This window comes from Ambystoma mexicanum, chromosome 10 (genome assembly GCF_040938575.1).
Source record: "Ambystoma mexicanum isolate Mex_15411 chromosome 10, UKY_AmexF1_1, whole genome shotgun sequence".
Lineage (NCBI taxonomy): Eukaryota > Metazoa > Chordata > Amphibia > Caudata > Ambystomatidae > Ambystoma > Ambystoma mexicanum.
This window is the reverse complement of record NC_090932.1, coordinates 1,672,376,503-1,672,391,906: the sequence shown is the minus strand read 5'-3', so window position 1 is coordinate 1,672,391,906 and position 15,404 is coordinate 1,672,376,503. Positions and strand designations below refer to the sequence as shown.

At 45.9% G+C, this 15,404-nt stretch overlaps 1 protein-coding gene across 5 annotated transcripts in view; it reads right to left on the bottom strand.

Moving 5' to 3' along the window:
• Positions 1-755: 755 nt before the first annotated feature.
• Positions 756-15,404, bottom strand: part of STX2 (syntaxin 2) — a 523,716-nt gene continuing 509,067 nt past the window's right edge. For all 5 annotated transcript variants that reach the window (XR_011276253.1, XM_069620086.1, XM_069620085.1 and 2 more), the window contains one exon: positions 756-3,649. Coding sequence is in view for 2 of the 5 variants with exons in the window: in XM_069620085.1 (XP_069476186.1) it covers positions 3,572-3,649 (78 nt within the window). In the remaining 3 variants the exon portion in view is untranslated. The remainder of the gene's footprint in view (positions 3,650-15,404) is intronic.

Below are 15,404 nucleotides of genomic sequence, written 5' to 3'. Positions count from 1 at the left end.
GAAGAGAGATCGAGGAAGATGAGGACAGAGGGAATGCTGTAGCACATACCTTAGCTAAGAGGGTATGCCTTCGCTGTGTCTATGTCAGCAGTTTCACGAACCTTCACAAAGTCATCCGTTAACTTCAGTAACTGTCAAAGCTGTGACATGCAAAGAAAGCGGTTACACGATGACCTGAAATAAATTCCCTCACACAAAGCGCAGCAACTTGCTGGAGGTGGGTTCCACAGGCAATGGGCTCAATGGCAGTGAGGCCTAGCCGATGAAAGTTGCTTCCTGCACCAGGTACACTGTAGAAGGCAATGGTGCAATGTAGAGGAAGGCACAGGCTGCAAAGTACCAAATATGAATTCAGGAGCAAGAGCGAGAGTTGGAAAGAGGAGAAAACAGGACAACTGAAAAAAATCCAGCATATTATTAGTAAAATGTAATGTACTAGGCAGAGTAGTCTACAATTCAATCCCTACCAACATAGTAGCTCCGTTTCTGCAAATGTACTGAGCCCATAGCACAGGCTTTACCACGCTCTACACCTTCAGGGGGATTTTTTGCTAGGTATTGAAGATTTCTTTAGCATATGTTCTAGCTCGGGGTGAGAGGGGGGACTTCATCCTACACTCTGACAATCCATGCAGAGAATGCACCAGTCACCCACTGAATAATCTTGCAAGAGATGTGGCAGAACCAAAGCTCTCAGAAGCAATACCTAAAATTTAATAATAAAACACCCCAAAAAAAGTCTCAAAACACCAACATTTGACACATTTCTTTTATTAGCAAAGTGTATTAGTACATACAGAATGTTTGGTCATTTTATAGAAACCATCAATAGTGTTTAAGACCAGACAAAACTGTCTGCATTTAAGGTTAATGAGGATTAGAAGAGGTCGCTCTCCTGGGAATGTGAAAAAGGATTCCAAACTTTGCATTAGCCAATACATTGTAAACTTTACATAGAGGGTTCAGGCTACAATACGTGCAAGGAGTGCACAATCTCTGATCGAAACAATCCTGGCACTGAACGGTTAGACTTTCATGGAGCCTAATTGCCCACAACTCTAATTCTGGTTTCCTTCACTGCATGGACTGCAAAGTTGAAAAAAGCTAGGTTTTTTAATGTGCATATTTCAATAAATATATTTGACAGTAAAATATACATCTATAAATATAAGGACATAACACATAAAATGATCCTGACCAAGAACGAAAAAGCTTTAGGCCTGCACCCTAGAAAGGTATTCAACACAGCCTTTTTGGTTCACATCATTGGTGTCAGTTTCATAATGGCAGAAATCAAATTGCTGTGCTCTTTTAGGTACAGATCCCTCAAATTAAACGTACAATATGCACAGGGAAAAGATTCTACTGGGAAGCTGTGACAGAGCCACCAGAAGGCCCCTTGCCATGCTATAGTGCACTGACACTATGGCATGGCAGCAGGTCTTATTGTGGCTTCCTCACGGCAAAACAAGTAGGAGACTATTGATCCTACAGGTGTGTGCTGAAGAGGGTTCTAGCTTAGGAGCCTGCAGGCGCAGTCTCCCAAGGTTGAGAAGCCTGCAGGCGCAGTCTCCCAAGGCTGAGAAGCCTGCAGGCGCAGTCTCCCAATAACAGTAAACAATCACCCGGCGGTTCCAGAAACCCGGAATAAGGCAAAACCACCTGTCTGGAGAGTAAATAGTAATGCTAAGCTGCAACACAATCCTGAATGGCAGACATTACAGAGAACATGGCATCTGGAAATGGTATCCCTAGGCCAGAAGAAGCCCCATATCCAAAAGCAGAGATTTAAGACTACTTTCACCATTATTTTTATAAAGTGACATTATAAATATATCTTGACGTCAGAGACTGGGGGTTCGTAAATAGACTGGCATTTGTGGGTGCAAGATCTAGGTCAACGAATGGAGTGATGTCAATGTCGCATCAATATTCCCTTTGGCTAAATTGCCATCAATCTAATTACAACTTTCACTGTATAGTTACACAGCACGACACCTTTCACTGAGAAAACACATTTAACAATGTAAATATTGACTGAACAAGATAGACTACTTAAGTTATGGTAACATACAAATTGCATATTATGCAAACAATATACAATATGGACTTTTAGTGTGCAATAATAAGTCTAAATGGTTAACATACAGACTATATACAAGGCACTAGTGGAACTGCAGCAGTACAATAGACATTTTCAAAATGGGGAGTCACTCCAGGTTTTACAAAACTTTTTAAAGAAGCTCCCGCCACATGTTGCCTCCATCTAGCAATGCCTGCTTTAATTATGATTAGCAGGTTAAGGAAGGCACAGGAATAGCAAGATGAATGTTAAATACAAAAAACACATCATTGAAAAAAACTCTTGCAATATTAAAGCTAACATAAGTTAATATAGTAACGCACATATACTAATATTAATAACACTTCAGTCTTCACACTTAAAGTAATTCACAGTTAAAGAAATCTTTGTTCAAATTTCAGCTCTGCTTCAACTGATCTTGACTGTGAAAGGAATACGTAGGCAGAGTCAAACCCTCCAAATACTTTAAATATTGGCTGCAATTTAAGTGCAATTGAAATCTGAATAAAACACAAACTGTACCACGTTCCAAAAACAGCCATTTTGCTAATGGTTAGTTTTGAAGCAAAGTGTACAAAAGAAAATCAGCAGCAGTGTGGGCTAACATTTCTACCAAATTGAAAAATGTTAAAACAACTTGTGTCCTGTTGCTGGTTTAGGTTACTGCTGCACTTTGGTGTCGTGAATAGGGCTACCTTCAAAAACAAGCATGCTGAAAAGGTGCACTGAACATGGAGGTCTCCCATCTTCACTTTGTAGACCACCCGTCATTGTAAGGACCACTGTAAGGTACCATCCTACAAGCCCCACTTTGGGCCGCCATATACACTGACCCATCGGCAATTAGTGTTTCCAAAGCATTTCATGTGAATGATAAAAAGGAACTTTGTGAAGATTAAAATGGATTTTACTATTACTCAATTGTACCAAATGGTTCCATTAAAAATGTATGTAGCAAAAAAAAGGTACACAGTGTTAAGGCGTTAAATGGTTTAGAGGTGGGGTAAGGGCACTTGTGGTAGCAGACCTGGCAAATATGGGATAACATCGGTCTCTTACGGTGGAGAAGAATCGAAGACGAATCTGCTCACACATCCCTCTTCATTGACATTGTGCTGGCAGTGAAAGATAAAAAGCTACATCACAGAGACAGTGTCCTACAAACAACCCACACATTTAGCTCATTATTTTAAGAGGAAATCATTACAGAATGGAACGTGAAGACCTTTACTTGTGATATAGTAACAAATATTGATTCATAGAGGCTGCTCCAACAGAATCTTCTAGAAGACTTGCAGTCACTTGATCTTGCCACGGCGCTTTTGGGAGACTGGAGTGAACTTCACTGATCATGCAGCATAAAGTGACAGTCCAAAGTTCCGAACTGAACACTGGGCTCACAGGTTTACACTGCATTCGGAAAATTAGCCACTGGCCTGTTGTCGAGACGGATGCGGTCGAGTGTCGCAGAGGACACTGCACTGCCCTTTAGTGCAGTGTTGACGCAAGGATGACTCCAAGCAGCACAAGCAAGATAACTACACAGATAATAACGTAAACCATTTTCTGAAAGACAAAACAAAGATAATTAGTCTTCCATCTGAATAAAACAAAATATACATGCTAACATGTGGCATTTGCTTTTCTTTGTACGTAGCAGGTGGTAATCCGAGATTTATTAATTAGTAGTTTCGGGGAAAGGAATGGGCTATGGTAGAAAAGAATACTGACAAAATCTTGTGTGGACCATAACATTGTTCTGACACACAATGGAGGAATCAAATCGTCCATCTCTTACACAACCAAACCAAAGATCGTCCCATTCCTTGCATATATTTTTAAGATGGAACAGATGGCCCACAATGAAAGAAAATGTGAGGGTTCATGTGAGATGGTACTGTGCATCTGTGTTATGAGTGAATGTTGTGCCTCTTATTATAGCCGCAGATGCCCAGGCTACCAGATCTTGATGGTAGTTTTGCTAAAAATAATTTAATTACTGGAGGTTTGAAATGATAGTCGGTCATAGGTAGAAACACATGTGAAACTGATGCTACAAACAATCATGTTTCCCTAATCTCTGATTAAATATATTTGTTAACACTGTACTGCAGATGTAAAATAATCCACGAGTTGAAAAACATGGAAAAACATTCCAATGACATGGTGAGGATGGTCCTTGATGGTGCGCGGTAAGATGACAAACATTACTTTCCCAGTAATCATCTTTCTGTGGCTTGTATTGGCTTAGAATCACATGCTATGCATAGGCTGACATCCTGTGGTTGCTGGGGAGTGTTGCATCTTGTTTTATTTTAGAATTCACAAGGGGCATTGAAATGGGTGTTCCTATAACACTATCCTTTATCGTTATCCATACTCTGACACGTCAACGTCCTCAGATTGTTGTTTATCTGTCCTGAGGTATGGCACAGGTTTATTTTAGAAAACTGCCCTTCACTCCCAAAAGGGGAGGCTTTGTGGGTACCTGTGATTGTAAGCAGGTGCAAGCCACTGAAGGACGTACTGGGTAAGTAATGTTTGTCTTCGGAGGCTTGTGAATCTGCAGAGAGTCACATGTTAGGCATATACTAGTAAGCAGTACCTGAAAAATGTGGGAAGATGAAGGCACAGTTGTAAAAATATACTTTAATATGACTTGTCCCTCCTTGGGAATCACAGCTTGAGTAGCTACACAAAAGTGTGCATGGAACGCCATGTTGCAGTTTCTCAAATTGCTGACAATTGTAAATGAGCAATAGTTACCGTAGTGACTAACATACTCTTAGTCCATAGTCCCCTTTCCTCCATACTGTATGGGCTCCCTTGCAAGGGACGGGAGACGGAACCTTTTTCACCAGAAAAACCTTTGTCCCCTTTAAATTTAGAGGTGTGCGGGGGCTCGGCCCTGGGAGCATGCACTAGCCTGACTCTGCCCACCGGCACCACTCCTCAGTCCCCTTTTCCGGGTCAACGGGAACGGGCCGATTTCACCAGCGCTCCTGGGTTTGGCCTCAGCCATGTAATACCACGCACTTTTCCCCGGATATTCTTCTAGATACTTGGTCCTCCGACGCCACATTCCTCCCCGGAATATGTCGACTTCGACAGGCTTCAGCAGGTGTCCAGCCTGCGAGGGGCTCTTCCCCACATCAGACCCCCACGCCCTTTGCCTCCGCTGCCTTGGCCCCGACCAAGGTTGCTCAGCGTGCAAGCCTTGACACCTTGGGCACTGAAGACCAGGCTGGCTAGGTGGAGAGAGCTCTTCCAAACGTCACCACCTAAGGACCTGAAGGAATTTGTCAAACTTTGTTTTGAGGTCTAAGGTAAGGCCTCTATTCACCATCTCACCCTGCAAGGGCGACTTTTCCGAAGAAGCGCCTGACCGGCATGGGGGGTGGGGGCCGGTGGGGCTCTAGTACCAGCAAACGTACCGAGGCTCGTATTCTCCCGGTATCGTTGCTGAGGGACCACAAGGTTCTTTTACCCGGGTTACTCCCGAGGGGCAACATCCTAGTACCAGCATGTCCGAGGGGGCGGCTTCAAGCAGCACTACCGGCAGTTCTGCCGAGGGCTCTACGCCTTCCTGGCCTCGGCCTGTAGTGCGGAATAAGCCTTTACAATCCAACACCAAGCGTCTTGGACGGGGCCGGTTCAATCGAGCCAGGCACCACAGCTTCGGCATGTGGCATGCAGCTCCACAAAATGGGCGCTCGTCCGATGCCGCCTCTAGAGAGGTCAAGGAACGAGTCACGAGGTGGGACTGTGGTCAACCAGGTACGTGGCCTACAGCGTATCCATTAGCAGTGCAGGCCAGGATCCCCCTGCATCCCAAACAGAGGGCGCCCTGGCACCAGCAGCCCGTGGCCACTCCATCAATACCGGCTCAGCCTCCGAAGACGGTTCTTCGAAAGGTTTCTGGCGCTGATGCGATCGCCCCAGGTGGGATATATTCTTCGGGATGCTATCAGGGACATGCTCCCTCAGGTCACCCCACCGGTACCTTTAGTCATTCCTCCAATGGCTTCGGTGCCTCAGGCTCCAGCACTTCCTGCGCTTCCTTTGCCGGCTTCTACTCTGGCCCCCGCGCAACTGGCAGTACAGGCGGTTCCACAGGCTCTGGTTCCCACACCGCAGCCCACGGCATCCAGTAGCCCTCCACGGGTTCTGGATCCTCCGAGCACGAAGGTGGACACAGACAAGGAGGAGGAGGACCCCGACACCATCGTCAGCGAAGGCCTGGCAGAATGCCTGGGCCTTCCTCAGCCCGAGGTTAAGCAGCCTGAGGAGGTGGTCCTGGCAAAAGTCCTCACGCTAAGGCCCCCCTCCAAGACTGGGATCCCGATGAAGGACGTTGTTGCCCTGGCCAAGAAGGGGTGGCTCAAGCCACACCCAGCCCAACCTGTCAATCGGCGCTTCGATAACTGGAATTCCCCCACCAAGAAACCTTGTGTTGAAATGTTGTGTATGCAGACAATGATACTAAATATGCCTTCAGTGAATTATATACAGTCTAGTAAAAGAAGAAGGCATACAAGTATGTTAGTTGCTGAGAAGTCAATGGGACTGATATTTGTTTGTACACTAGATTACAAATCTTTTCCACTTATTGAAATAGAAATATCTAGTGATGTGTTTCCATGGCCCTTTTAGTATTTCCATACAGCCTGGTGGTAAATTTAAATGGCCAAACACTATGACATCAGGTGCCAGGCTGCTAAGTTGGTTGAATGAACCGTTCAATGATCTGTTGATCATGTTGTGTAAACAGGTCGTGTTAGGCTGGCAGCTTCAATGGTGGACACAGCGACACGTTTAGCAGATGGGAGTACCATGGCTGCCTTGTCCACATTGGTGCAATGAGTATCATTGACATGAGCTCCTGGTGAGACTTGTGCACTACTTTGTGCAATAGTGGGGTTGAGTAGAGAGGGAGCAGCTCATCCATAGTGCATTGCCTAGAGATCCTGGTTTCATGTACTGTCAGGATGAATTCATGGTACATTTCAAGCGTTTAAAAAAAAAAAAAAAAAAAAAAAAACTCACTTTAAGATTCATGTAGCTACTCATTTTTAGATTCACACTTTTAAAGTAGCATTTAGCAGAATGATATTTGGGTTATGATTTGGATAAATTGGAGATTTTGAAAACATTCCTTAATGAAACTTGCATGAGTCATTTGTTTCCCCAAAGCAAGATGGAGTTTCCATTCAGCAGCAGTGATTGGTGGGGATGGATTGTGAGGTAGTTTGGAATTCTAACTAGAGTTCTAAACTGCCTTTCATTTTAGTTGCCTTAGTGGCAGGACGCAGTTTCCTTAGTTCACAGAATTAGTTACTAAAGTATAACAAATCTTAGATACTAAAGAAGATACAGAGGAAATCTTATTTACAGAAGACCTTGTGAAGCCAGAGTCTTATTTGGAAGCTGAGAAGTAAACACAGATGAAGCAAGCTAAGTTTCTTCATACTTCAAAGTTATAAGTCAAAGAAGTGTATATGTTCAGTTTCAAAGTTTTAAGAGTAATTTAGTTTGAAATATCTGAAATGTTTAAAGTAAAAGACTTTCCTTTATCTGGAACAAGTTCCGTGAGTGTCATCTAAAATACAACACGTTTGCGCGTACTTTAAGTGACCAAAGTAGTTGTGCTTGTGCGTGTGTAACAAGCTAACAGATGCGCGCGAGATTCAATTGAATTTATTACAATAAAAACGTACTAACTTGTACATGATTATTTAACAATTCAGTAGTCGCGAGCAAATTCTTTTTGTTATCTCGCGCTACGCTCGTTCGAGTGCGGTTAAAGTAAAGGACCCTCATACGTCGTCTGCGTGCTGCCGCGCGAGCGTCGTTTCATTTCAGGAAGAGGATTCAAATCAGAGACTCGTTGCTCCGGAGCCATCCGAGTCAGTAAAAAAAAAAAAAATCACTCCTGCAGGAAGATTCAAGACTGGAGCTGACAGAATGAAAGGCCCACGTATTTAAATCCTGCCTGAGTGATGATGGAACCAGAGTCAGAGTTAAATTTGGGGACGTTAGGAAAAATGTTAATGGAGATAAAGGAGGATCTAAGAATAGCTAAGAGTTAGACAATTAATTTGGGAGTTAAAGTGGGCGAATTAAGTAGCTTGGTACACAGATCAGAGATTCCTAGGCCATCCAAGATTGGTAAAGAGGCTAAATATCGAGAACCACAAGTTTTGTATCCAGAGTTAGGAGTTAAGTGGCAGGCTTCTGAGGTAGAAGAGAGAAAGAATATATACATTTAATTCCAGGAATTTCTTAGGAGGTGCCAAGGGAGTTGAAACCAGAGATATTTAGTGGAGATCATAGGAAGTTAAAGACCTTTGTAATGCAGCGTGAACTACAATTTCTGTGTAGGCCATAAGCTTTTCCCACAGGAACTGCCAGGGTGGCATTTTTAATCTCTTACCCCACAGGGGAGGCATCTGCCTGGTGGGTACCTTTAGTAGAAGAGTGGCTGGAAGATATTTAAAGAAGAATTCAGTAAGCTGTTTGATAGGAGAACCTCATCTTTGTGTGTAGATGGTGAATTACTGGAGTTGTGTCAGGGTAATGGAGAGTTGGTGACATACATAACTCAATTTAGATTGCTAGTACAAGAGAGTGAGTGGCCTGAGGAAAAGAGCTTCAATTTTGTAAAGAGGTTTAAGAGAAGAACTTAAGGATGCGTGGACTACTATAGTGGAGAGGTGGACTACTATAGTGGAGAGACGTACAGTTTGTGAAGATTTAATTTCTTTAGTAATTCAATTGGATTTAAGATTGTTGGAGAGAAGGTCAGAAAAGGAGAGACATTTTTCTAAAAGCAGAGTATGGAGTAGGAGTGAACGTCCTAAGTTGGAGCAGTTAACTGGGAAAGAAATTAGGGGCCAGGTGGTGGAAAGTCAGATCAGAGGTCCTTTAACTAAAGAGGAGAAGGAGAGAAGACGTAGGGAGAAATTGCGCCTGTACTGCGGAGATGGAACACACTTTGTGGGAAGATGTCCACATGCTCCTAAACGATTTCCATCTATCGCTGGGAAAGGACAAGTTGTAGCGAATACCATTCAGACAGCAATACCACATATCACTCTTAATGTATCCTTATTTTGGGAAGGTAAGCTAAGGTTTGGAGGTCCGTGTGTGATTTATCCCGGAGCCATCGGAAATTTCATGGATTGGGCTTTAGCAAATAAACAACTGAGAGCAGTAGACGGTACTCAATTGACATCAGGTCTAATTACACAAATGACTTGGCGGCCCGTTGAGAACGCCGTTTGTCCCTGGAGGGACTCCTTACTGGTGGCCACGCCCCCCGTGTATTTCTCCCGTGACCCAAGCCCGGCAGGGTGAAGCCCGCGGGTCAAGGGCGCGGGGTGTTGGCGGCCCGCTGAGAACGCTGTTTGTCCCTGGAGGGACTCCTTACTGGTGGCCACGCCCCCCGTGTATTTCTCCCGCAACCCAAGCCCGGCAGGGTGAAGCCCGCGGGTCAAGTGCGCGGGGTGTTGGCGGCCCGCTGAGAACGCTGTTTGTCCCTGGAGGGACTCCTTACTGGTGGCCACGCCCCCCGTGTATTTCTCCCGCAACCCAAGCCCGGCAGGGTGAAGCCCGCGGGTCAAGGGCGCGAGATGTTGGCGGCCCGCTGAGAACGCTGTTTGTCCCTGGAGGGACTCCTTACTGGTGGCCACGCCCCCCGTGTATTTCTCCCGCGACCCAAGCCCGGCAGGGTGAAGCCCGCGGGTCAAGGGCGCGGGGTGTTGGCGGCCCGCTGAGAACGCTGTTTGTCCCTGGAGGGACTCCTTACTGGTGGCCACGCCCCCCGTGTATTTCTCCCGCGACCCAAACCCAGCAGGGTGAAGCCCGCGGGACAAGGGCGCGGGGTGTTGGTGGCCCGCTGGGGTGTTCGCGGATCCGTGGGGGGGCTAGACAGACTGGCCTTCAACGATCTGTGCTGGACCGTGCCGAGGTGAAGAACGCGGCGGGGCAAGGTTTGGCCTTCGGCGGGAGACCTGCCTGGTCCGGCCCGCAAATTCAGAAAATTGAGGCCCACGTAAGTACCACACGAAGCCACATAAGAGACAGTCATCAAGCAACCACAAATCCAACTGCTGCCAAGGGGGGGCAGTGATCGTTGGCCATGACTCTCCTAAAGTCTCTAAGGTCCCTAAAATCTCATGCTGTGCCAAGGAAAGCTCCCTCTGTTTTGCCCCTCCTCCCCCCCCCCTTTTGGCCTCATGTCTGCTCCCCATGTTAACGGTCCTAAATCGGAACGCAAGATACTGGTTGTCAGGAGGCAGCGTCAGCAGTGTCATGCAGTTAAACCCCCTAACTCGGCCCTCCAGAACTCCGATGAGGTCGAGCTCCCCACACCTCAGCCCCCCACGATACCCAGCGCCTCAATTGGGACTTCTGTATCCGGCCAATCCTGTTTCGAGCAAGAGCAAGAGGGGGAACAAGAGAGGGAAGCGGCCGGGTCTGTAACATTGGAAAGCAGCTGTCCACCACTAAATCCTACCCCCGGAACCCCCAGCACGGTCCTCATCCCAGTCCCTTGCCCTAACCCTGGCTCTTGCACAGAGGTGGGCCCGTCCTGCTCCACCCCTGTCTGCTCACTCAATGAGGGCAGCCTGCATCTTTGCAGTCCGCCTATTGACATACCCCCGCTGAATATATCCTCTGACCATAGCAGTCTCTGGAGCGATTATATGTCACCGTCAAGCCCTTCAGTCAGCTCGCATTCTCATCTATCCTTACTTGGGGCTCCGAAGCAACAACCTGATGACCCCAATTCCGCTGTAAAACCAGCCACTGACCCCTCAATTGGGGGTGATTTTACAGCCAGGGTGTGTAAATGTGTATGCATCCAAGTGTTGGCTGAGTTGGCAGTTATCAAAAATCTGCTCTCAGTCCTCATAGGAATGCAGGGGGAAAAGCAGTGCGAGGGGGAGCCCTGTAACATTCCAATAGCTTGCAAAGGGCCCATCGTTTCACCCCTGGCCCACCCCCTGGCACACCATCAGGAACAGGCCCCTGTGACACCCACGTTCACTGAACCTTGCTCTAGCATGGTGCTTGGGAATCTACAAGCAGCCAAGGGTATCTACCCCAGTACTTGTGTCGAGCCTAGAGTGTTCAATGGGGTGCCCCAATCTAAGGCAAAACCTACATCTCGGGAGGACACTGCACCAAGCAAATCGGGCCAAACACGCCTCATTCCTGGAGAGGGGAGAGCCTATGGCTTGTGGTGTAGAGAGAGGTTACCTCCACCCTATGTCCTAGGCCGGACGGACAAGCTACCGTGTTCTTGCATGGCGTACCCAGGTTGGCAAGGGACAGGAAGGAGTCAAGGGATGCCCTCCTCAACAAAAGTCTACATTGGCTGTGGTCCGTAAGAGGCTGCTCTTTTGTGTCCAGGGAATCCTTGGCAGGGTGTCGCAGAATGCCAAGAGTGGACAATCAGCAGGGTGACATTGTGGAACTTGCATTTTGGGACCTGGGAGTGGCAAGGGTGGTCCTAGGACAATATGGGGGGACTAGTTGGTCACCCAGGAGTGGTATTCTAATCAGTAGTCATCCTCTAATAGTCCTTGAGTGCCCCCCGAGGTTAACTATGAGACCCTCCCCCCCTGTCTGGTGCTAACCTCACCCCTTTGGGACGTCATTGGTCAGGCTCCTTGGGGGATAGGCTCTTGTAATGGGGGATTTCTTGATGATAATGGGGCTCCTAGTTTTACTTATTTTCCTCCTCAATGATTTTTGATGGGGTGCATTCTGTTATCATCTCTTGGAATATTGAATGTAATTGTTTTTGTATGATGTTTTTTTTGTGTTTGATGGATTTTCTTTGGAATCCGAATAAACTTGTTGACTGACTGACAAATGACGTGTTTTAAGGATGCAAATTGGGGAGGAACATTGTGAGGACATTGTGTTTGAGTTAATTGATGCACCACAACTACAGATAATTCTAGGTATGCCCTGGTTAACATTACATAATCCCTCCATTGATTGGGGCAGGAGAACAGTTGAATTTAAGTCTGAATTCTGTAGAGAGCAATGTTTCTTAATGTGTCAGGAAAGGGATCAAGAGGAAACAGTCAGGGAGTGTGTTTGGCTGCAGGTGTAGTTAAGGAACATTTGATAGAAGCTGTGTCTGGGGTTTTACCAGAATGTTATAGTGAATTCAAAGATGTGTTTGATGAACAAGTAGCTAATGAGTTACCTCTGCATCGCCCCTTTGATTACAAGATAGATCTAGAAGATGGGGCACCAATTCCTTGTGGAAGCGTCTATGCGCTGACTGAAATAGAAAATGAGCATCTACAGGAGTATCTTGATGAAAATATTGCTAAGGGATTTATTAGGCATTCACAATCTCCCGCAGCCTCGCCATTATTTTTTGGGCCCAAAAAAGATAAAACATTGAGGACATGTATTGATTATAGGGCTTTAAATAAGAGAACAATTAAGAACAGATACCCTTTACCATTGATTTCAGTCATGCTAGACAAAATTCAGGGAGCAAAAATCTTTACTAAGCTAGATCTTACAGGGGCTTAACATTTAGTAAGGGTAAGAGAAGGGGACGAATGGAAGACAGCATTTAGAACCAGATATGGGCTGTTTGATTATCAGGTTTCCTTAATGACAATGCATTAGACAACGCACAGGAAAAACTTAAAGAAATAAATAAGGTTATGGATCAATTCATGGCAGATACCCTGGAGAAAAAGCATAAAAAACTGGCCAAGGACATGTCGATTTTCAAGACAGAAAAAGTATGCCCTTATCTATCGCCAGATTATAAAGAAAGCAAAGAGAAAGAAAGAGCACAAAACACAGCAGGCGCTGCCAGACAAAGAAAACGCTGGGTCACGTTCTCGGACACTTCTAGTTCAGGCTCAGGATCGGGAGACCCAAACCCCCAATTCGGCAGGAACATGCAGCCCAGACCACCGTTTTTCCAACAACCTCTGCCTTTTTTAGGGCAAGGGGGCCTCAACAACAACTTTTGGGCCCCCCCCCCTTATGCCAACATTTGGATACCCACCATGGCACAGACCCAGGGGACAACGCCACAACCGACGCCGCTAGTCACTCCTGACAAACTACCAGTTTTCAATCTGTCTGGGGAAGATCTCACTGAAGAAGAACTAGCAGTGCTCTCTAAAGGTCTTTCATATGTCCCAACCAACAACACCAACTGGTTCGGACTAGAAAATGAACTCCAACACTTTTTTAGATCCATTTAACTCAAAGCATATTTTCATGATGCTGACCAAAGATCAGAGGAGGAAGACACAGGACTGAGATCAAAGTCAAACTTCTGTCCTAACGACGACGACACAGAACCAGCCCTCATCAACTTTGAAAGATGTGTCAGACAAGAAGTTGCCAAAATTAATCACAAACAGACCAACATACGACACAACCTTACCAATGGTCAACGCCAGGCCCTTAAAAACCTATCCACGAACAACATCGTGATTAAGGCTGCAGATAAGGGAGGAGGGATAGTGGTGCAAAGTATTGCACAATATAAAGAAATGGCGCTGACTCTGCTTGATGAGAGAACAAACTACAAAGTACTGAGCAAAGATCCATCAATGACCATCAAACAAGAAACCTCCGCGTGTACCAGATACGCTTGTGAACGTGATTGGATTTCAGATAAGGAGGAACATTTTCTTAATACCTCGGAAGAGAGAATACCAGCTTTCTATCCACTTCCCAAGCTCCACAAAGATGCTACCTCCCCACCTGGAAGACCAATTGTATCAGGCTGCGGATCTATCCTTGAGCCACTCTAAGTTCATTGACTTTTTTCTAAAACCACTGTGCCAACTGACCCCCACCTATCTCAAGGACACTACAACCACTATCAACCTGTTTGAGCACCTTATCTTTGATAGTGAGACTGATCTCTTGGTGACCCTGGATATAAAAGCCCTGTATACCAGTATCCCACAAACGGCAGCCCTTAATTGCATACCGGACCATCTAACTCAGCATATGGAACAAGAACGTGTCCCAGTCAACTTCATCCTGGAACTATTGGAAATAGCACTTACCAAGAACTTCTTCACGTTTGATGATACGTTTTATCTTCAAGTCGCCGGGACAGCGATGGGGGCAGCTTTTGCTCCCAGTCTTGCCATTATCTTTATGGCAGAATTCGAAGCAAGACATGTCCTCACTCAGCAGAATCCTTTCTTTAACAACATCAACAGATGGTATAGATACATCGATGACATTATTTTTGTCTGGAGAGGTACAACGGATACACTTATGGCTTTTTTTACATGGCTCAATGCCAGATCCACCGACATCCAATTCACTATTACCAGTAGTGCCTCAACCATTAATTTTCTGGATCTTACTATCACTGTGGAGGAGGGTAAACTCATGTGTACCCTCTTCAGAAAGGAAACTGATAGGAATTCCCTTCTTCACTACCGGAGCAATCACCCACAAAGCCTCAAGACTAATCTCCCATTCGGACAGTTCCTTAAGCTGAGACGCAACTGTTCAGACATCCGCCAATATCAACACCACGCAGACATTCTGGAGTCTAAACGCACAGCGCGAGGGTACCCCAAGAAACTCCTCAAAAACACCAGAAAAAGGGTTCGCTGTATCCCACGTGAAACACTACTTGAGCCTAAAAACAGAGACAGAGAACACCAGAATTACTTGCGTTACGACTTTTGGACCAAATACCAATAGGATTAAGAGCATCATTAAGCAATTCTGGCCCCTAATTCGTCAAGTCCTACCTGGAGAACCCCCACACCGATGGCCCTCAAACGCTCCAAGAACATCCGCGAATGGCTAACGCATGCCAGACTTCCAAAAAAGATCCAGAGTACAGGACTTTGGAATCTAAGAGAAATCATGGGCCACTACCCATGTGGGAACTGTATGGTCTGCCGCTTCACTGACAAGATAAAGATCTTTAAAATTCAAGGCAAAGACTGGACGTTGCGCCAGCATACTAATTGCAAAACTCCCAATGTTATCTATGTGATCGAATGCCCCTGTGGCCTCCGCTATGCAGGCCAGACTAGCAGACCAATACATAAACATATTGTGGCACATCGATCCAGGATCAGATGCCGGACGCTTACAGCACCACTGGTCCCACACTTCCTGGAACTACAGCATAACCAGGACCAGCTCAAGTGGTGGGTACTTGAAAAGATACAAAATTTGGGAAATGTGACCAGTGCCCTGAATTACAAAGAAGCATGGTGGGTGTTCAAGCTGCGTTCAATTGAAACAGGCCTCAATGAGGCAGCACCACTGGATAACAGGCACT